We start from the raw sequence: 23,543 nt of genomic DNA, 5'->3' as shown, positions 1-23,543 counted from the left end.
TTTCAGGTGCTATGCAGATACCAAGACTTCAATCCTGCAAACGACATACATGGGGACCTCACCTTATTTTTTTCATAAAACAATTGGGAGGACGTGACGTGTTTACCTGATTTTGTTTCCCATGCCAGTCCCACTAAAAGCAATAACCCAATGTTAATGGGTCTACTTTGAGTATGACACTCAATATGGCATTGAATATCATAGAATCATTTAATTGTAAAAGTTAGAAGGGACCCAAAGGGTTGCTTTGGGTGGGCAAATATTTCCCAGAAAAGTTGTCTAGAGTTAAAAACAAAAAAGTGGCCTTTTAAAGAAAATTAATGATAAAAATAAATAAATTATAAAAATGTGATGGCAAAAGAGCTTGTTTTAAAGAGGCAACATTGCTAATTTAGTATATTTGAAGTACAATTTGTACAAGGATACCTATCCTTAAAAAGTTCACATATATTAGCCTATTGACATGAATGTCAGTTAAGTAAAATGTGACAAAACCTAGGCAGAAAACACAGGTTTCCAGCTCCTTTATTACAAAGGTCAAAAGATATAACAATTTCAATTATTCACATGAACATGAACACAGCTGGTATGCACGGTTAGGTTACACAGACACGGGACCAACTTTATTCCATGAGCGAAGCAACTTTCCACCTATTTTATTAGAGATAAGAATGTGCTTCCCATTTGTCACAGCTTTGTAAACAGGTTTACATAGGACATAGCACCGGAGTTCAGTCCCCTGCGCAAGCTTGTGCAACTTTCCTTTTACTTTGGAAAGAGCTCTGTTGTGATTATGTTTAACCTGAAAGGCTGTCTGTCATTCAGTGCAACAGGGCTTTTGCAGCTCAAAAGTGACGAGCAGCCCAGTTTCATTACATTTCACATACAAAAATATCACTGATAACCTGAAAACTCAATGGGCTTGATACATGACCATTATACTGAATTACTGCATATTCAGGTATTAGCATTATACACACACAAAAAACCCTCAAACCATGGATGTATCCTTTCACCACTCTCTTACACACTTCTCAAGAACTCCATCACTGCTGTTGGTTTTAAGAGTTGTTTCAGAGACTAGGAAACAGGAAAACAGCACCTCACAGGATAGGAAAGGTTTTACAACATCCAACAACCACACTCTCCTTACCCCCTCCCCCGGAACAACCAGCTTGATTAGGGCTGTGTGACTATTGTGGTACCAGATGTACCGTCATTGGGAATTTGCATTCTTCGTGTGTACCAGGGTAGAAAGAGATTACTGGGAAGAGGTAGGTAGGTAGGTTTATTGAAGTTTATGGCACGTGGCAAGCAGGCCACACTGAAGCGCCTACTAACTAGGGTGAAGGAGCACAGTGATTTAAACAAAAAGCACAAGAAGCAGCCACCAACATATTGCAGCATGGGATAAACATAGCTAGGAGCCTTCAGATAGGGTTGCCATATGTCCTCTTTTTCTAGGATAATGTCCTCTTTTTCATGGGTATGTAAAATGAGAGTTTGTCATAGCGATCCATACTTAAAAGCCGAAGTTGGCATATGTGTCCTCCTTTTTTGCTCTTCAAAATATGGCAACCCTACTTCAGACCTCGACGGACACACCTCCAATGTTCATTATAGCGAAGGTGTGGGAATGGTCAGCTTGGGGAAGCGGATCAATGTCAAAATCCCAGTAACACTGATGTTAACGCCCATGATCTGGAACACATTCACTTGGAAACAAGTCCCATCGCATTCAAAATAAGCTTATCCCCAAGTGAGTGTGTGCTTTGAAGTCTCATTTCTCAAACAAAAGCATCTATACAGAGCGCCCCTGTTAAGGCTTTGTACTGGTCTGAGGACAGGTTCTTTCAACCAGGAGATTGTTCTTTTGCATCTACCTCACTTTGCTTCAGAAGAAGGTTTCTTTGTTGATCCACATGAGGCTGCGGGTCTCGTTTGGCTTGCACTCATACTCAATGCAGGCAAAGCTGTTTCCCCATTGGCAATGGTCTCGCTTGTGGTAGTTGTAGAATTTGACTTGCCAGACTGTTTCAAAAGCACCGATGTCAGTGACCTGGAGAGAGCAAACCCATTTCACTTCTTGTTAAGAGCTGCAAAACCATTATTATTATTATTATTATTATTATTATTATTATTATTACTACTACTTTTATTTTATTATAAGAATTTCATTTGTAGAAGTACAGAGTGAGAAAAATAAAAAAAAGTGAGATTGAATGATAAAATGGAAAATACAGTATTTTTTCTTTTCCTTCTTTTTTTTAAAGAGTTGCAAAATCTGCACGACAGCAGATTAAGATGCCCTGTAGCCCAGGCATCCCCAAACTGCGGCCCTCCAGATGCTTTGGCCTACAACTCCCATGATCCCTAGCTAAGAGGACCAGTGGTCAGGGATGATGGGAATTGTATTCCAAAACATCTGGAGGGCCAAAGTTTGGGATGCCTGCTGTAGCCTGACAAACACTAGCCTAAACAACTGTATCAGAATTAACAGAGTTGCTGCACGTTAAATAAAGTAAGTTTTTTTGAAGTAAAGCTTTCGCAGGACGGTGCTCGCTTAACTCTGTGGCATGAGTAGCAACACATTCCTATGCATGTCTAATCAGAAACAAGTCCCACTGCATTCAATGGTATTCAATTCCCTCCTCCAGTCTGCTTAAGTTTGAGGTCTAAGCCCCGCTGAACTTCAGTGTCATCGCAGAAGCTTCACGTAGGGGGAGGACCGTAGCTCGGTGGTCGAACATCATCTGCCTTGCATGAAGAAGGTCCCAAGTTCAATCCCTGGCATTTCCAGCTAAGGCTGGGAGGGAGACCCCTTGCCTGAAACCTAGGCAAGCTGGTGCCAGTCATTGTAGACCAGGCATCCCCAAACTGCGGCCCTCTAGATGTTTTGGCCTACAACTCCCATGATCCCTAGCTAACAGGACCAGTGGTCAGGGATGATGGGAATTGTAGTCCAAAACATTTGGAGGGCCGAAGTTTGGGGATGCCTGTTGTAGACCATACTGAGCTAAGGGGACCAATGATCTGGCTTCCTTTGTTTACATGCCGAAGGACCCATTTTCAGTCCTTGGCACCTCCAGCTAGAAGGATCCTTTAGCAGGTAGCAGGGAAGACCTCTGCCCCAAATCCTGGAGGGCCACTGCCAGTCAGAGTAAGCAATACTGGGTTAGATGGACAAATTAGACCCCGTGTGGGACAGCTTTCTATGACAGATACTTATGCCACAACAAAGTCAAATCTGGCTTCATTCCACAACAACCTAGATTGGGCGTGAAGATGCTTTAAAAATTGTGGTAGCTGAAAAAACCACACAAAAGGCACCCCTCTAGGATCAGACACCACTTACCATATGGACCTGCAGGTGGGCCAATTACCAGACTATTGTAAGGGTATCCAGATACTGTACACGGTTGTGCTTAATCTCCTGTTAGCTTACTGCGGATTGCAATTGCTTTTAAAGCATTTTGGTTACTTTTTAAACGGTTTTTATTTATAATTCAAATATTTCTTATAAACCACTTGTTACAAGCTGTGTATAAATTTTGCTAAATAATAAAGTAATAATACATCTAAATTCTCTTACGAAAGAAAACTGAATTATCCCACCTGAATAAGTTACAAATTAAGGAAACGTGCACACGGGTCTCAGGCTAGCACTCGGGAGACCAGGGTTCAAATTCCCCACTCAGCCATGATGCTCACTGGGTGATCTTGGGCCAGTCATAGGCTCTCAGTCTAACCTACCTGACAGAGTTGTTGCAAGCATAAAATGGGGCAGGGCCAAAACTAGACTTTCTGTCACCCAGGGCAAAGACTCAGTTCAGCACCTCCCCCCACGTGTGTTTGCATGCACGCACGCACACAAAACAAAACTCAACACATTTGTTCATAAAGGGCATAAAAAGTAGTTAGAGGCTGGAGAAAAGATAGTCTCTCCAAATAGTAGAATTGTCTGTGGCTTTCAATCAACCTTAAGTAGATCTCCTCAGAGAGTTGTGGTTCATTTGAGGAATTCTCAGACTGTATGACCAAAGGGAAAATGAAAAAGTAAGAGTAAATTGTTTGTCAAAAGTAGAGCTTCCATGTGCAGCAATTGATCTTCTGGTTTCTATATACAGTGGTACCTCGCAAGACGAATGCCTCGCGCAATGAAAAACTTGCTAGACGAAAGCGTCTTGCGATGTTTTTGGTGACTCTCAAGACGAAGATTTCAATGGCCGCGCTTCGCAAGACGAAGTTTTTCAGTGGTTTTTTTTGCTGCGGCAACCCGCGCTTCGCGAGACGAAATTATCGCTAGATGAAGCCACTCACGGCACGAATTAATTTAGTCTTGCAAGGCACCACTGTTTCCTGACAAATACAGTTCCTGTTAGCCAGGCTGAATTGAAAAGGTTTGCACAGAACAACACGACTTTAAAATACCTGGGTGTGTTTGTCTAACTTATCCTGTTTTCCTAAGATCCTGTTACCTTTACCTTTTTTAGCCACAGGATGGTTTGTTTGTTTGTTTGTTTGTTTTTTAAGGGAGATGGGTAGTTACAGATATGCTGAGTGAGATGTGTGTGCCTGGCCCTTGACACCTTGTTGATCTCTGTTTTCTTGTGGGGAAAGAGGGGTGGGGACACTGAAAAGGGAAGTTCTGAGACATCTGGCATTACAATGGAGGTTTTTTACTCATTCAAGACACATTTCTAGATACAAGATATCCACTCTTTTGCCTAGATACGTTTTTACATTCAGAAATCAGGAGTGTTACTGGGGCGAAATAAAGCAATCAAAACAAGGACTATGTTTCTTTTGCTTTAGTTGCCATATTTAACTTGTTTGAAGTTGCAATGGCAGCCATAGGGGTGGAGTTATGGGGCTGGGGCTCCCTGTTAGCTTGATTGTCAAGCCATTATTCCCTTGTTACCTGGCTTTTTACTCATTGAATGCTCTGTCAAGGAAGGATTAAGATGAAATGGTTATCTCTAGAAGCCGCCTGCAGGTCCACAGGTGGGAAGCCTGGTGCCCTTAGGAAAGCATCAGGGGCAGGGATACTGAGCAAAGGAAAGGTGGAATATAAATGTAATAAAATATGTTTCGGAATGTGACTAAGTTTTATTCAAAGTAGATGCATCAAAATTAATGAACAGGACTATGTTAAGTCCATTAATTTCAATGGGTCTACTCTCAGTTAAAGCCCCCCCCAACTATCAGAAATCTTGTCCTATATTTCAGCTGCAATTGCCTGTGTGTCTTCTAGTACAGGAGCAGCCTAATACATTTGGCTGCAAATTGCCCCTGCATCTCTCCAGTCAAGATGCACAGTAAACAAGGCTGGCCTTGCACCATAGACAGAAAAGCTCATGAGCAAAATCTTTCCTTCCAGAAGTATAAATATAATAATAAACTAAACAATTCACTCCCATTTCATGACACTACACGCTCCATGCTTCTACAGAACTGTGGCAAAACCACAACCCTACTGCAACCCCAATGAATTACTTTGTGAATTTCCACCCCTTCATCGCTTAGTGTTTTTTTTGTTAATTTTTTTTATTAAAATTTCCAAATAAACAAAAAACAACAACAAAAAACTAATTACATTTCATCTTAAGTTCCCCCTTTCAACTTTTCGCTCTGCCGAGCTGTGACTTCCCTCCCTCCCATCATTCAGCTTTATTTCTCACTCTTTATTTTCTCACTCTTATCTCACAGTTCCTTTTTTATAAACATGGATAAGTTCATGTTTATAAAAAGTTTTAGTTTTTTCACCTACAGTTAAGTCTCTTGCGTTAGCATATAAAGTAGAACCTGGTGCAGCCTGGTTGCACAAATAAAATGCACAGCAGGGGAAACATCAGCAAGAAATTAGCTTGCTTCAAAAATACACATAGGCAGTGACCACCAATATAGTTTTGAAATAGCTTCATTTATGTCCACTGAAAATGATGACCTGGTATGACTTGGACTACTGCAATGCACTCTGGGTGGGGCTACCTTTGAAGGTGACTCACAAAATACAACTAATTCAGAATTCGGCTGCTGGACTGGTGTATGGGAGCAGCCACTAGGGCCATGTAACAGTAGTCTTAAAGGATCTACACTGGCTTCCTGTATGTTTCCGAGCACAATAAAGTGCTTTGATGGTGTTTCCTGCTTGGCAGGGGGTTGGACTGGATGGCCCTTGTGGTCTCATAGACTCTATGATTCTATGATTCTAAGTGTTGGTGCTAACCTTTAAAGCCATAAATAGCCTTGGCACAGTATACCTGAAGGACCATCTCCATCGTGCAGCCTGGACACTGAGGTCCAGCTCCAAGGGTCTTCTGGTGGCTCCCTCACTGTGAGAAGCAGGGCTGGTGCACCCATTAAGGCAAACTAGGCCACTGCCTAGAGCACCAGAATGGAGGGGGCACTGAACAGCTCACCCCCCCGCCTGCCAGCTCACCCCCCGCCGCCCGGTGCTGCCTGGGGCCGCCTCCCGGAGGCGCGCGGGAAGTGCGAGCCTGGGGCTACCTCACCGCGCCTCTTCTCTCAGCTATTCAGCGGAGGCGGGTGAGCAAGCGGCGGTGGTAGTGGCGGCAAGCGCCCGCAGCCGAAGCCTTCAGCTATGGGTGCTGCCACCGCCGCCCGCTCAGGAGCTCACAGCGTCCCCTCCATAGGCGGGAGGAGCGTGAGCCAAAAGGAGAGCTCAGCGCCCTCCCGCCTATGGAGCTCCCGAGCGGCTGTGGTGAGCAAGTGGCGGCAGCGCCCGCAGCTGATCAAGAGCTATGGGCGTTGCCGCCGCCGCTGCTTGCTCGCTGCAGCCGTCGCTGAGGAGCTCAAAGCGTCCCCCTCCACAGGCGGGAGGGCGCCAAGCTCCCCCCTTGGCCCGCGCTCCTCCCGCCAATGGAGGGGACGCAGGGGCATCAGTGGTGTTATGCATGCATCATGACACATGTGCCCGGGGGCGCGCGCCAGAAGCTGTTTTTGCCTAGGGCGCAAAAAGCCCTAGCACCGGCCCTGGTGAGAAGTGAAGTTACAGGGAGTCAGGCAAAGGGCCTTCTTCGTAGTGGCGCTGACCCTTTGGAATGGCCTCTCATCAGATGTCAAGGAGATAAAGTATACAGCTATTAGAAGACATCTGATGGCAGCCCCATAGCTGCCAAGTTTTCCCTTTTCTCGCGAGGAAGCCTATTCAGCATAAGGGAATTTCCCTTTAAAAAAGGGATAACTTGGCAGCTATGGGCAGCCCTGTTTGGGAAAGTGTTTAATGGATGATGTTTCGTTATGTTCTGTTGGAAGCTGTACAGAATGGCTGGGGCAACCCAGTCAGATGGGTGGGGTATAAGTAATAAACCATTACTGTATTGTTGTTGTTGTTGTTGTTGTTGTTGTTGTTGTTGTTGTTATGATTATGATTAGGCCAGGAGCAGTGGAAAACAGAAACTGTAAAGCACAACTGACAAAGACTTGTTGCAGCTACATTCAATTTGCTTAGATCAAAAGGTCTTGAAAGATGGGGAGGATAGAGAAAGAATTGAAAGCAGTTGGTCATGTTATTACTGACAACTAATCTTTGTCAAGTGCCTTCATCCCAATGATCAAGAGCTGCTGACCTTTGCTCATCTAAATGCATCTAAGATTTTCCAGACCAGTGACTATTGTAAGCAAATTCCAGGATGACTTTTCAGCCTAGTCAGAATCAGAAGCTTTGGAGTCTTACCTACGAAGGGTGTGCTTGCTTGTTATTAGATTATATAGTGGCCCCAGGGTACACCTCTGACAGAATAACGAGAGAGATCTCTGTCCCAAGGAACTTACAGCTGAAATTAGCAACTGTTAGCCTCACAAGAAGAGAATGGTAGAAAAGGGGAATCAAGGGTTAACCAGGATGTACATGACTTTGTCCACATTTCCAACTGTAAAACCTATGAGCTGAACTTATACACTGCTTGATGGTAAAAATCCTCAAAGCAGTTTACAAAAGATAAAACAGCAGAATGGAGAAAAATTGCAACTACCATATTGACCCAAATATAAGCTGCATCTGAATATAAGACGCATGTTTAAAATTTGGCGGGGGGGGGGGAGGGGAAAAAACCCAAATTTAAGCCGCTCCATTCCTCGCTGCTCCTGGCTGCATACTGGGGCCAGGGAGCCGTGCTGCATTTCCCTTCCTCACTCTCTCCCTTCCCGACCTGGGGGAGAGGATGGGGGACTACGTGTGGGGAGGGCCCCGCTTTGCTGCACTCCTGCTGCTGTTTGCCCTATGCTCCTGGCAGGCATCCCCAAACTGTGGCCCTCCAGATGTTTTGGACTACAATTCCCATCTTCCCCAACCACTGGTCCTGTTAGCTAGGGATCATGGGAGTTGTAGGCCAAAACATCTGGAGGGCCGCAGTTTGGGGATGCCTGCCTTAAGGTCACGAATATAAGCTGCACTTTAACTTTTCATGGTTGGAATTTGGGGGGAAAGGTGAGGCTTATTCAGGCCAATGTGGTGATACAGATAAAAATTAACAAAACTTTTAAAGCATCTGGGCAGGATTGTCAAAACAGGAATGTTTTTAGCAGGTGCCAGAATGACTACTGTGAAAGTTCCTGCTTGATCTCAATAGGCAGGGAGTTCCAAAGTGCAGGTGCTGCTACACCAAATGTTGTATGCTAGGCTTTCAGCTACTGTGCAAGACAGCAATGCAATGCTTATTTGAGCCCAACTCCCAAACCATGATGTTTCTGCCACTACAAATATGTTAAAATCGGTCCAAAGGCTGGAACTCCGCTGTGCCATCTGCTCTCAGGCTTGCCAGGTCAGCGTTCTCCCCGCAGAGGTGCATCCTGTGCCTTTAGCACAAAACTGAACAAAGCCAGGAAGGAAAACCTAGACTTGCAAGGTACTGGTTTCTACATGTCTCCTGCCTGTGTGAGTTGTTACCACACATGGCAGGTGTTCCATTCTACTGGTCTTACTATGCTATGATGATAGCAATCATCATGGTTTATATGCATACACCTTGCAGTCTTGCAGTTTGTGGCTATCTGATGCAGTGAGCCAGGAATCCTGCCCCCCAACACCCTCCATTTCTATTGACATGCAAATCCTGAAAGGTGGTCTCCATTTCACAGTTATGAGAATGCAAGGCTTATGAAATGCAGAAGCTCTTAACAGAGAAGGAAAATAAGCGATCTATTAAAGGTGTTCACAGCTAACAGAGATGCAGATGGCTTGCAAAATGGAAAGGGCTTTACTCTGGAGTGTGTGGGTATTACAGCCAAATATGATAGATGATATAACTAACACAAACAACACCTTAGAGCTGATGTGTTGACAGAGGATGCAATAAGATGAAAAAATGCAACTCAGAGGGATTAAATAACTTAAAGGGGCACAGTTTGGCCAAATTTGGTAGCTTTTGCTATGTGTCTATATGGCAAAGATTGCTCTTTCAGTAGGACGAGATGGGTGAGCATAGATCCTACACAGCTTACATTGCTGCAATAGCACAACACAGCAGTAAAAGGTTCCTTGCACCTCACCACCAAGGATGGCAGGGGAAAGGAAAAGCTGCATTCCTGTGCTCTGGATTCAAGAACCCTGAATGGAGTCTCCCAATAAAGATCAAGAGGTGATGGAAAACATGAGAAATGCTAGCACGTTAATGGTCAGCCACAGCTAATTCTGAGTCTTTTAGCCAAGGATGCATATCTTTAAACTAATGCCTAAGCCGGAAGAAGCCAATATGGTTCCCTCTAGAAAATGTTGGACTCCTATCAGTACCAGCCTGCATTGTGGCTTGCCTCTGAGTGGCCCAGTTTTGCTGCAAGAATATGTCTAGTCACAGATGACCATGTGTCGCTCCTTAAACCTCAGGTGAACTGGAGCGATGAATGGGTCAGCTGAGGTCATGGACTCTGCAGAGTAATGGCCAGTCAGCCTTTGGAGGTTTATGCTGTCACAGATGCTTAAAAAGATAGAAGTCCAAGGTAAAGGGGAACAACAACAACAACAACAACAACAACAATTTATTATTTATACCCTGCCCATCTGGCTGGGTTTCCCCAGCCACTCTGGGCGGCTTACAACAGAAAAATGAAATAAAACAATTAAACATTAAAAGCCTCCCTAAACAGGGCTGCCTTCAGATGTCTTCTAAAAATCTGGTAGCTGTTTTTCTCTTTGACATCTGATGGGAGGGCGTTCCACAGGGCAGGCGCCACCACCGAGAAGGCCCTCTGCCTGGTTCCCTGCAACTTGGCTTCTCGCAACGAGGGAACCATCAGAAGGCCCTCGGTACTGGACCTCAGTGTCCGGGCAAAACGATGGGGTGTATCTTAAGTGTATACCTTTTATGCACTGCCCATGCCCAGACAACATCACTTATGCTACCCCACACCCAGAAAAACACACTACCTGTATGTTGATTTGTATGGGCTGCCTCTCGCCACTTTTAGTGTGAGTTACGCCTTCTGTATCGTAGATTCCGGTGTAGGTAACAGCTTGCGGGTCTCTTGACTTCTCTTCCAGGGGAAATGTTACTCCCCCTATACCCATAGTCCTGAAAGAGTACAGTAGTTAATATTCTTAGCAAGCCTCTCTTCCAAAGGTGGAGAGAGGAAGTAAGGTTTACAAGCAAACATCTGCCATGATTATAACCAGCTGCCTTTAGTTTTCTGTCCATACATCAGAATGTAACAGAGAAGGGAAGGGAGAACAAATGCCATGCTACGTTCATTCATGATCCGGGGGGGGGGGATACACTGGACAGATACTCTCAAGAAACAAAGAAGTATTCAGTTCCACCACCTTCTGTTCAGGAGGCCATCAAAAAAAGATGTGCCTCCTCTATGTAAGGCCCAGAGCGTGGCAACACAAGAACAGGCCTTTTCTGCAGTGGCTCCCTGTTTGTGGAATGCTCTCCCTGGTGGAATGCTTGCCTGGTACCTTCATTATACATCTTTAGGCTCCCAGACCTTTGAATGATTAACATTCTATGTCCTTTTAAATACCCTTGTGGGAGAGAGGGTTTTGGGTTTGTTTGGTTTTTTGCATTTTTATTTTGTATTTTATGCTGTGGACTGCCCTGAGATAAATAATTATACTCTCTCCACCTCAAGGGATGCTCTAAAAATATGCTGGCTACTCTTTTTTTGCAGATACTGGTATCTGTCTATGTCAGGCATCTCCAAACTTCGCCCCTCCAGAGGTTTTGGACTACAATTCCCATCATCCCTGACCACTGGTCATGTTAGATAGGGATCATGGGAGTTGTAGGCCAAAACATCTGGAGGGCCGCAGTTTGGGGATGCCTGGTCTATGTCATACAGCTGCAATTCAAAACAATTTGATTATGTGCCACTAATCTCAATTAATGCAAATGAGTAATTAGTTGAACAGTTTGAACCGAAATGACACAAAAGCCAAAGAAGAAAAGTGGGCTGTAACAAGGAGAAATTGGAGGGGTTTATTTTAAAGCCTGCCTTTTATGACTCATAAGAAGATACCTCTGTGTTTGTCCTATGGGTGCCTCAGAACATAGCAAGCGACTTTAAACCAAGGCAGACCATTGGGTCTGCCTCTAGCTCAGTATTTTCTGCAGAGATTAGTCCAGGATTTAAGACGGGATTTCCCCAGCCCTACAACTCACTTAGGAGCATAGCACCACCATCACTTCGGGAATAAAAGGACCTTCTGCCGCCTGATGCTCCACAGAAGCAATTCATATTTAATTCAATGGGTTCTGCTCCCAGCTACAGTGACGGACTTTGGGCTTTCAAATTTCAGCAGCACCTGTGCAACACCAAAATTCGATGGCATCTTGCCTTCCGTTCTAAGTCATTGTTGTGACGCCCCCTGCAGCACCCTCTTGGCTCAGCACTTAGTGTGGGCGAACCAGCAGCACTCCCCTAGATCCAGCTCTGGCAGGTAAGTGGGGAAAGCTTTGCAACTTCACTTGGGAATAAGCTCCATTTCACTGTAGAAAAAGGTAATACCTTCTTAATGTAAAAAGGAAAGAAAAAGGGGGGACCTCAGACTTTGGGGGCCCATTAGCTTGCTGCATTTTAGCTTCCTTATTCAGTTCACAACAAAATGAGAATGCAAAATTAAACAAAAACAATCCACTAACCTCAACCTCCCCTCCATTTAAATGGCCATAGAATGCTAGTCAAAGGCCTGGTTATAGACAAACGTTTTCACATTCCACAAACGGGGAGTCACCCTCCGGGCCTCTCAAGGAGGGGGCAAAGAAGAAGGGCCTCAGGTGATGATAGCAGGGTCTGGGTTGGAGAGAGGCTTCTTTGGACGCTGCGGCATGTATTGCTTTAAGGTCGTGATTTTAATGAACTTGTCTTTTGACATTACCTTAATACCCCCCCCCAAAAAAAACCCAGTTTGAATGGAAGGCAGAAAATGAATGTTTTAAATAAATATCTCGCTGGCAAACGTGCCCCCCTTACAAATTCCGAAAAAAAGAGAAAGAGAGGATGCTGCAGAGGCCAGGATCAGTCCCGGGGGTGCACGCCCCTGGCGGTCCAGGAGTCAACCTTAGGGCCATTTGCTGCTGCTGCTGCCCCTCCTCACCACCTGCACCTCTGCACGAGGTCACTGGGCGGGGGACTGGCTGTGCCCAGGACCCCCACCTCCAGCAGCGCCCCTGATTTCCAGAAGCCCTGGATCCGCCCTGCTTCCAAGACACCCCTAGAGGTTGCGCGCAGGAGGGGAGGCCGGTTACATAAGCAAAGCCGGAGCGAGGAAGCCGAGCAGATCCGCTCCATTGTCCTCCCCTCCAATGCCCCATCCCCTATGCATCGCCCTCCTCCGGGCTCCAGCGCCGCACCTCGCCGGGCCTTCAAGCCCAGCCTCTCCAGTCCCTTCCCTTCACCCGCACCGGCCCTTTTCTGCTTTCAGGGAGCGGGGCGTTTGCCTGCAAGGCTGGCCTTCGCGAGCAGGCTGCTCGTCGCTTGATTCCTCGGGCGCAACGCAGCAAGGGAGCTCGCTTCCTTTTTGGCCAAGGTCCCGTTGGCACTGCGGGTCCAGTTGGCCGCTGTGGGGGTCAGAGAGAAGCGAGACGCATAGATGCCGAAACAAAATGATAAGCATGGGAATAAAGATGGAAGCCTGTCTGTCCCTTTGCCAGGGAACAAATCTGGGCGGGCAGGCGCGTTGCAAGAAGCAGAAGCTGCTCTAGGGAGGGGAAGGTGAGGAAGGCAGGCAGGTAGGTCCCACTTACGTGGCCTGGATGGCTCCGGGCTTAATGGCCACCTCGACTTTGTACTTGGCCCCCGTGAGCAGCTTGATGGTCCGGTTCTGCCCGAACCTCTGGCCGTCCACCTTGAAGTAGACGGGCCCGTCGTTGGGCTGGATCTTGAGCGAGATCTTGATCCGGACCACGGTGGGCACCTCGGCCATGGCTTCGTCTTTGCCCTCCGCTCCCTCGGCGAGGATGGAGGCGCCAAGGGAAGAGGAGCGGGAGAAGGAGGGCAGGCTCTCCGCCCGGTGCTCCCTCGCCGCGAGTGACGGTCGACGGAGGCCCCCTACACGCTCCCCCCCTCTCTCGCGCGCGCGCTCGGGTGCGGACGGAAAGAGCTATGAAGCGGGCGGAGCGCGCGCGCGCGCGCCGCTGGGTCTGCGCGCAGCCCGAGGCGCGGAAGTTAATCCCCGCTGGCCTGATTCTGGGCCGCCCCCGAGCCAAGCCGGGCCCCTCCCCGCGGACGCGGCCAGCGGCCAGCGGCCAGCGAGGCTCGGAAGACGCCAGCGGAGAAGGGAAACCTCCGGAGCGCCTCGCGGGTAGGGCTGGTCGCTGTTCTTTTACGAAAATCAGTGCGAAGGGTGGCGGCTCCGGCTCGGATTTACTCACTCCGGGTGGAAACAGCTGTCTGCCGAGCATCTTCTCTCGGGGTGGCACCACGAAGAAGCTGGGCTTTGGGTGCCGTCGTTGGAAGGGGTTCCGAGGGTCATCTAGTCCAACCTAGGGTCATCTAGTCCAACCTCACATAGAAGGTCCTGTGTGAGTGCCTGGAGGCGGTTGAAGGATGGATGGCGGCTAACAGATTGAGGTTGAATCCCGACAAGACAGAAGTACTGTTTGTGGGGGACAGGAGGCGGGCGGGTGTGGAGGACTCACTGGTCCTGAATGGGGTAACTGTGCCCCTGAAGGACCAGGTGCGCAGCCTGGGAGTCATTTTGGACTCACAGCTGTCCATGGAGGCGCAGGTCAATTCTGTGTCCAGGGCAGCTGTTTATCAGCTCCATCTGGTACGCAGGCTGAGACCCTACCTGCCTGCAGACTGTCTCGCTTGTGTGGTGCATGCTGTGGTTATCTCTACCTGGGGCTACCTTTGAAGGTGACCCGGAAACTACAACTAATCCAGAATGTGGCAGCTAGACTGGTGACTGGGACCGGCCGGCGAGATCACATAACACCAGTCTTGAAAGACCTACAATGGCTCCCAGTATGTTTCCGAACACAGTTCAAAGTGTTCGTGCTGACCTTTAAAGCCCTAAACGTCCAGTATACCTGAAGGAGCGTCTCCTCCCCCATCGTTCTGCCCGGACACTAAGGTTCAGCGCCGAGGGCCTTCTGGCAGTTCCCTCGCTACGAGAAGCCAAGTTACAGGGAACCAGGCAGAGGGCCTTCTCGGTAGTGGCACCCACCCTGTGGAACACCCTCCCACCAGAGGTCAAAGAGAGTAACAATTACCAGAGCTTTAGAAGGCATCTCAAGGCAGCCCTGTTTAGGGAAGCTTTTAATGTTTGATGGATTTCTGTATTTTAATATTTTGTTGGAAGCCGCCCAGAGTGGCTGGGGGAACCCGGCCGGATGGGCGGGGTATAAATAATAAATTATTATTATTATTATTATTATTATTATTATTATTATTATTATTACCCCCTGCAATGCAGGAATCTCAACTAGATCATACACCCAGAGGTGGTCTTTGGGAATATGGTGCCCTGAGCGAGGGCAAAATATGGCGTGCCCTCCCTAAATATTTTTTATTTTCAACAATTCATTTTGGTACAGTTGCTTTTTAGGGTCTTCTCAGTAGGTGCCCATATAAATATAGGTTTTATTATGATCTTCCATACTTGCTGGACAGGTTTTGATGCTGGGTGTTATCAATGTTACCTCTCTCCTTAGGTCCCAGCAAGGTAGTGAGGTCTAGGTGTCTGAGGTTGGTGGTGATGGACTGGATGAGGCCTAACAAACTGAAAGTTAAGTCAGATTGGTTGGTGGGAAGCCATCTGGTTGATCTAGGATCAAGTGCTGAGCCTGTTCTGGATGGGGTTTCGTGCACCCATCCTTGAAAGAGAAGATTTGCACCTTAAAGGTGCTTGTGAGTTTGGCTGTTACAGGATGATGAACCAAAGGTAGCAGCGGCCAGTCGTTTTGCCTACTACACCAGTTGAACAAACTTTTAGCCTCAGAGATGCATACCACAGGAACCTCAAAATTAGACTACTGCAATGCATTCCACGTGGGGCTGCCTTGGAAGAGAGGTCAGGATGCACAACTTGTCCAAAATACGACAACAAGGTTCTTGATGGGCTTCTAGTTTGTATCACACCTAGTCTCACACATCTGAATCACTTACCAGCTTGTGTCCGGGCCTTATTGAAAGTGCTGTTTTGACTTTCAAAGCCTGAAATGGTCTGGAACCAAGCTATTGGGGGAAAGTGTGTCTTCTTACATATTCCCCTACTGTTACACCATCTTGGGTCACTTACTATGCTGACACATGGACAGTGAGAGCCAGAGCCACATCACAGGCTTTCTCTGTGGGATTCCTTCTGCAGGAGGATGCATCTGACTGACCTTTGTGAGTTTTTGGAGGGCAGCCAAAGCTTTCACATTTAGGATGGAAAGCTTTCATACTGCTGGACAAGAAGATATGATTTTGTTTTTATCTTGTAGCAGCCTGGAAGGGGCTCCTCAGGCTTGGATTTAGCAAGTCCTCAACCTTTGGGATGTCTGGTTCATCTTCTGAGGACTCCATGTCTGATACCTAGTCAGAGTAGTAAGGTAAAGGTAAAGGGGGCCCTGACCATCAGGTCCAGTTGTGTCTGACTCTGGGGTTGCAGCGCCCATCTTGCTCTATAGGCCGAGGGAGCTGGCATTTGTCCGCAGACAGCTTCTGGGTCATGTGGCCAGCATGACAAAGCCACTTCTGGCGAACCAGAGCAGCGCACGGAAACACCGTTTACCTTCCTGCCGGAGCGGTCCCTATTTATCTACTTGCACTTTGATGTGCTTTCGAACTGCTAGGTGGGCAGGAGCTGGGACCGAGCAACGGGAGCTCACCCCGTTGCAGGGATTCGAACCGCCGACCTTCTGATCAGCAAGCCCTAGACTCTGTGGTTTAACCCACAGCGCCTCAGAGTAGTATTGCAATCTAAATCCTTCAGTAGCACCTTAAAGACCAACTAAGTTTATATTTTGGTATGAAATACCAAAATAAAAACTTAGTTGGTCTTTAAGGTGCTACTGAAGGAATTTTTTTATTTTGTTTCGACTCAGACCAACACGGCTACCTACCTGTAACTAAATCTAAATCCTGTTTACTTGCAAGTAAGCCCCATTAAATTCAATAGGTCTTGCTTTTGAGTAGACAGAGTTGTTCTATTAGTTTTTAATTAAAGTTCGAAAGGAAAAAATAGAAAGGTTAATATCAAATATGAAATGGTCTGGATGATAATTGGGTCGCGAAGAGTTGGACAGGACTAAACGACTAAACGACAACAAAACAACAGTCCTCTACTGATTCCCTACCCCAGGACTAGGCAACCTGTGGCCCACCAGATGTCGTTTGACTTCAGTTCTCATCAGCCCTAGCCTGCAAGGGTAATGGCCAGGGAAAATAGGAGAGAGTAGTCCAGAGGTGTCCCACCTCCCTGCCCCACCTCAGGTATTCAACCTGACTATGAAACTCACCCACTGAACCCCCCTACATTTGCCAAAATCACAAATAGAATGCACTGTTTTGTCTCAAGTGTTTCAAATCATCTAGTCCAGATGATGGATCCTGGTGGATCTTAATTTGTCATCTCAGATTCTTTTACTGATGTCACTTAAATCCATACTGCTAACACCACTACAATCTCACACCACTGGGCTGCTGTATTCTATAGTTTAAGCCATTATGTGTGCCTGCAGTCTCTGTATAATGGCTAAGTAGATAATGGTACTAGATTCAGGTAGGTAGCCATGTTGGTCGGATGCGGTCAAAATAAATAAAAAATTGTCCAGTAGCACCTTAGAGACCAGAACAAACTTAGTTGGTCTCTAAGGTGCTACTGGACATTTTTTATTTATTTAGATAGTGGTAATTAGTATGTAGGACTTTGATGGTTTGAGTTAAATACATTTAGATCTGGCAGGAACATTCACATATTTACCAGCTTCCATGGCGGCGTCAAGACATGCAAGGGTGGGTGTTATATATATTTGGATGATACTGCTAGCATCTTTATATCATAAAGATATAACAGGCCCCACAAGAATGGCAAATGAAAATGATGGACTTTATGGAACTAGCAGAATTGACAGGAAGACTCCGAGACCAAGCAGATGAGAGAATGGAGGAAGAGTGGAAAAAATTTAAAGTATATTTAGGGAATTACTTTTGAATATAAAAGGACTGAACGTCTAGGGGAATATTGTTGTTAAGGCATTAGGGAAGAAAGAAATGATTGTAAAATAGATAAATGAATTAAAATTAAAAGATTGAGGTAAAGATGGATGAAGCAAAAAATATGATGATAAACATTAGAAGTAATGAATAAGAAACTGTTAAAGATGGTTTTAAAAAGAAAATCAGTTAGAGGGGATTTGGGGAAGTACAAGTGACAATGATTTAAAAGATTGAAATAAGTTGATATCTGTTTGATTGTTTTTTATGTCTATTTTATATTTTGTATTTCTTAAATATGTGTTTGTTTTCCTTTTCTTTTTTTGTATGTTTTTTCTTAATATTCGTTTTATATGTTATAAATGGTTACATAAAATCAATAAAAAATATATTTTTAAAAAAAGATATAACAGGCCCATGCCTAAAACATAGGCCTCTATTCTTGCATTATTTGTTTCTCATTTTTTTAATGTGCTGAATTTGGGATTTCAATCCAGCGTGTCTTTTTCTAAGATTCAAGCAGATTTTTATCTATAGATTTGACTCTTAACCTGGTGCCTGGTGAAGTTGTGTTTATTCTTCTTTTGGGAGTTTCTAGAAAAATGCTAGAGCAGAATCTACTGCCAGGGAATCCAATGTAGTGCCCTTCAGATGTTGTTGGACTCCAATTTCCATCAGCCCCAGCCAGAATGGCTGACAACCGACAACCAGGGATGATGGGAATCCATCCACATCTGGAGGGCACCATGTTGCATATCCATGATCTACCTCAATGTTTTGAGTACAGAACCAATGGCCAACTTGTTCGCTTCATGCTCTGCTTTGCTTGAATCCTTTTTCCTGAATCTGGTCTTTTAATTTCACATAATTAGAAGGATAGTTTCACAGTAACCTTCATTTTCTGCAATCAGCTCAGAGGGACTGAAGGTCATTTGGGAGACTAGTAAATCCATCCTTTACTTTTCCTGTTTCTTGAAGTTCAAAATGTTAGTAACACGCATCTATATTAATGCTGTCTCAGTACTGGTAGTTTTGAGAGTTGGGACATTGAACTAAAAAGCAATCTAATGTGAATTGTAACATGAAAAGTGTGCGTGAGAAAGGGGGAAAGTGTGCAAGTATCAGCTATTTTCAAGAGTGGACTCTACATTTGCACTGAATTATTTCCCCCCACATTTACCTAAATTCTCAGAGTTTTGGGGTGTATGGAAAATCCATTGTACTGTGTTGATCAGAAACAGTACAGTTAAAGGCCTGGAAACAATGCCTTATGAGGAACGGCTTAGGGAGCTGGGTATGTTTAGTCTGGAGAAGAGAAGGTTAAGGGGTGATATGATAGCCATGTTCAAATATATAAAAGGATGTCATATAGAAGAGGGTGAAAGGTTGTTTTCCGCTGCTCCAGAGAAGCGGACACGGAGCAATGGATTCAAGCTACAAGAAAGAAGATTCCACCTAAACATTAGGAAGAACTTCCTGACAGTAAGAGCTGTTCGACAGTGGAACTTGCTGCCAAGGAGTGTGGTGGAGTCTCCTTATTTGGAGGTCTGTCAGGAATGCTTTGATGGTGTTTCCTGCTTGACAGGGGGTTGGACTGGATGGCCCTTGTGGTCTCTTCCAACTTTATACCACTTTATATCACATGATGAGGGTGAGAAGGTGGTCAGGATATCATCTTGAATTTGGGGCTCATTCTAAATGCTTGTCAGTATTACATTTTCATATTGTTGCACCTGCTTACTGCTACAGCTATTATTATTTGAACTTATATTTTAAATGCAAAGTTAGTAGATAGATAGATAGATAGATAGATAGATAGATAGATAGATAGATAGATGCCCAGGGAAAACAGAGCAAATTGCTCTTTTACCACTCACTGATCATCCTGGGCAATTAATGCTGTACTAAAGAAAGTAGGTCATTTGTGCAGAGTCATCCTGAGAACACACCCTTAGAACACTTGCATAATCATAGGTGAGAAAGGCATCTGGCTGCGTCATACCAACATGATAAATTGGCCAACAAGGAAAGTTAATACTTCTCAAAACAGATTTGGAGAATCAAAGGCACATGGGGCAGGGGGTGAAAATACCTGGCAAACAACAAGTACAATACTGTTGCTGGCATGTGAGAAGAGGACTAGAGTTAAGAAAACAGCAATGATGGGATCGTTCCGATTATAAAAATGTTTAACTTAGCTAGCTCTAAGTATGTCTTAGCAATGTAAATTATTTACATGGGGTTGAAAGTTGCTCATGTCTAGACACCTAGGGTTCTTTCAGCACCATAGATGTGGACAGTTACCAACTAAGAAACTGCTAAAAGACGGCTACTTGATGTAAACTCCCTCCCCCTAGCTATTTTAATTCCTACAGAGCCCAAACCTCGTGAGTTCCAGCTAATCTAACATTTCATTATCCAATTGAGGAGTAGCAAATGATAACACAGGAAGGTATATGCAAAGAAACAAATAGTCAAACTATTAGCAGAACTAATAGCAGAAGGCAGAATGCCAGAACATTGGCTAGCACATTGGCTAGAATGAGCAATCAATTAGAACTCTCGCTTGAGTGGGGCATATCATGCCTGGGTAAATTGTGTGGAGCTGAAAGTATTGATTTGAATTTGCTTTTCTCCTAAACAATAGGCTGGATCTATAATGAGTTTAAATCCATTGCCAGCCTTTTATAACGGTAGTTATTCCATTTGAACAGCTTTATGTAGACAAAGGAAGAGTGGCATTTTCCTTTTCTTGTCCTGGGAGTTTTGCAGCATAATTTGTTGTTGTTGTTGTTGTTGTTGTTGTTGTTGTTGTTGACCTACCGGTACTCATGACTCAACAATCCCATGTTACATGTTTTGTTGCAGCTGCAGCAGATGACAACAGTTTAAGATAACTTACAATTACAAAAATGGTGTGGATCCTGAAAATACATGTCTCAAGTGTTGAAGACCAGGATTCAGAAGTGCTTTCAATGAAATCTGTGTCATGAAGGTGCCAGATGCACTACAGTGGAGAGGGAGTTCCACAAATGAGGTGGTCCTTCAATGAATGCCCTCTCCTGGGCCAGCATCTCCCCAGGTTTCTTAGAGTGGTAGAGCTACTAAGAGGGCTATCTATCAATCTATCATCTATCTATCAATCTATCAATCTATCAATCTATCAATCTATCAATCTATCAATCTATCTATCTATCATCTATCTATCTCTATCATCTATCTATCTATTTATGCTGCAGGCTGTGAGCTCAGTTGTGGCATTGCAGGGTTTTTTTTTATTAGCTCATTTCATACCTTTTGGGATTTTTCTCCTGCTTAGAAACACAACTGGTTTTTTTTATAGCCTTAACAGAATCAACAGCTATGTAGATTTGTTACCCTCTTATTACAACTCTGGCAAAAAGCTTTAGACTCTACTCTTCTCTACTTGCTTAACAGTCCATCGACAGGTGGAGTCAAATCAGCACCAGATTTAGGGTGGTGCAGGGAGTTCCCCCAGGACACAGGGTGCCAAGCTGAGGGGGTGCAAAGTAATAATAATAATAATAATAATAATAATAATAATAATAATAATAATAATAATTTGATGTTGTTTAGTCACTTAGTCATGTCTTCGTGACCCCATGGACCAGAGCACGCAAGGCCCTCCTGTCTTGCACTGCCTCCCGCAGTTTGGTCAAACTCATGTTCGTAGCTTCAAGAACACTGTCCAGCCATCTCGTCCTCTGTCGTCCTCTTCTCCTTGTGCCCTCCATCTTTCCCAACATCAGGGTCTTTTCCAAGGATTCTTCTCTTCTCATGAGGTGGCCAAAGTATTGGAGCCTCAGCTTCACGATCTGTCCTTCCATTGAGCACTAAGGGCTGATTTCCTTCAGAATGGATAGGTTTGATCTTCTTGCAGTCCATGGGACTCTCAAGAGTCTCCTCCAGCACCATAATTCAAAAGCATCAATTCTTCGACGATCAGCCTTCTTTATGGTCCAGCTCTCACTTCCATACATCACTACTGGGAAAACCATAGCTTTAACTATACGAACCTTTGTAGGCAGGGTGATGTCTCTGCTTTTTAAGATGCTGTCTAGGTTTGTCATTGCTTTTCTCCCAAGAAGCAGGCATCTTTTAATTTTGTGACTGCTGTCACCATCTGCAGTGATCAAGGAGCCCAAGAAAGTAAAATCTCTCACTGCCTCCATTTCTTCCCCTTCTATTTGCCAGGAGGTGATGGGACCAGTGGCCATGATCTTGGTTTTTTTGATTTTGAGCTTCAGACCATATTTTACACTCTCCTCTTTCACCCTCATTAAGAGGTTCTTTAATTCCTCCTCACTTTCTGCCATCAAAGTTGTGTCATCTGCATATCTGAGGTTGTTTATTTTTCTTCCGGCAATCTTAATTCCGGCTTGAGATTCATCCAGTCCAGCCTTTCGCATGATGAATTCTGCATATAAGTTATATAAGCAAGGAGACAATATACAACCTTGTCGTACTCCTTTCCCAATTTTGAACCAATCAGTTGTTCCATATCCAGTTCTAACTGTTGCTTCTTGTCCCACATAGAGATTTTTCAGGAGACAGATAAGGTGGTCAGACACTCCCATTTCTTTAAGAACCCCCCCCATAGTTTGCTGTGGCCCACACAATCAAAGGCTTTTGCGTAGTCAATGAAGCAGAAGTAGGTGTTTTTCTGGAACTCTCTGGCTTTCTCCATAATAATAATAATAATAATAATAATAATAATAATAATAATACCACCTATATTTATATGGTACTGTGGCGTTTGCCCACTCATTATGGAGATGTTGTACTGGGGGGGAGAGAGAAAGGGTTAATAGGCTGACCAATAAGAAAGCCCAGGGGTGGAGCCTGTGTATTTAAGGCTCAACACGGGAGGGGGGGGTTGCCCAGTTGGTTTCTTGTGGGTGGGAGGCATAGGAGTCAGAGTGAGTTAGAGACAGAGAGAGTGAATCGGATTACAGTGTTTCAAAGTATTTAAAACTTGTTTGCGTTCACAATAAACTGGAATCTTCGTTAATACGTTTCTGACTGAGTCTGAATATATTACTGGGGAAACCTGGTTAGTGGCAGTGGAAGAGATAAGCTGTGGTGGTGCAGGGTCAATAGTCTGTGGAACGACTGGAGGCTCTGTGCGAACGCCACAGGTACATTCTGAGAAGATCTCAAAGTGTACCAAAATGAATTATTGTGAAAATAAGAAATATTGAAGGGTGGGGCACCAAATTTTGCCCTCACCCAGGGCACTGTATTACCAAAGTCTGCCCATCATCAAATGCACCTCAACAGCTCTGAGAGGAAAATCTTTAGACATTTTTTTCCCTGGTCAAGTGGCTACCCTAAGGTTGAATGCATATCAAACCTCTAGGAAGATTAGGATGCACAATATATGAGGGCTTTTCCTAGTGGGAAAAATAACAAATCAAATTTACTATAAGATGTGAAATCTATCCAGGGCTTTAAGAAACAGTACATCAGGCATCCCCAAACTTCGGCCCTCCAGATGTTTTGGACTACAATTCCCATCTCCCCTGACCACTGGTCCTGTTAGCTAGGGATCATGGGAGTTGTAGGCCAAAACATCTGGAGGGCCGCAGTTTGGGGATGCCTGTAATATATGCAGCAAGATAATCCGTAGTTGTTCAAAAATGGGTTTAAATACTCTAGGGCTGCCATCCATCTGGATTTCCCTAGACATTACTGGGATTTCAAATATATATAAAATAATAATAATAATAATAATAATAATAATAATAATAATAATAATCTGGTAGCACCTTAGAGACCAACTAAGTTTGTTCTTGGTATGAGCTTTCATGTGCATGCACACTTCTTCAGATACACTGAAACAGAAGGCCTTTATATACTGTATAGTGAGAGGGTGGGGAGGGGTATTACTCAGAAGGGTGGTGGGAATGGGTGATTGG

At 44.9% G+C, this 23,543-nt stretch overlaps 1 protein-coding gene across 1 annotated transcript; it reads right to left on the bottom strand.

Moving 5' to 3' along the window:
• Positions 1 to 509: 509 nt before the first annotated feature.
• On the bottom strand, positions 510 to 13,580 carry CNRIP1 (cannabinoid receptor interacting protein 1). The gene is made up of 3 exons (XM_035110291.2): positions 13,206 to 13,580; positions 10,388 to 10,532; positions 510 to 2,059 (listed from the first exon to the last, which is right to left on the bottom strand). Exons 1-3 carry the CDS (start codon positions 13,382 to 13,384, stop codon positions 1,895 to 1,897), a joined length of 489 nt encoding a protein of 162 aa, XP_034966182.1. The 5' UTR covers positions 13,385 to 13,580; the 3' UTR covers positions 510 to 1,894.
• Between the last annotated feature and the right edge of the window lie 9,963 nt (positions 13,581 to 23,543).

Source organism: Zootoca vivipara, chromosome 3 (genome assembly GCF_963506605.1).
Source record: "Zootoca vivipara chromosome 3, rZooViv1.1, whole genome shotgun sequence".
In the NCBI taxonomy this organism is placed as follows: Eukaryota; Metazoa; Chordata; class Lepidosauria; order Squamata; family Lacertidae; genus Zootoca; species Zootoca vivipara.
Note: the sequence above shows the minus strand (reverse complement) of the source record. Positions and strands in the feature narration are given on the sequence as shown.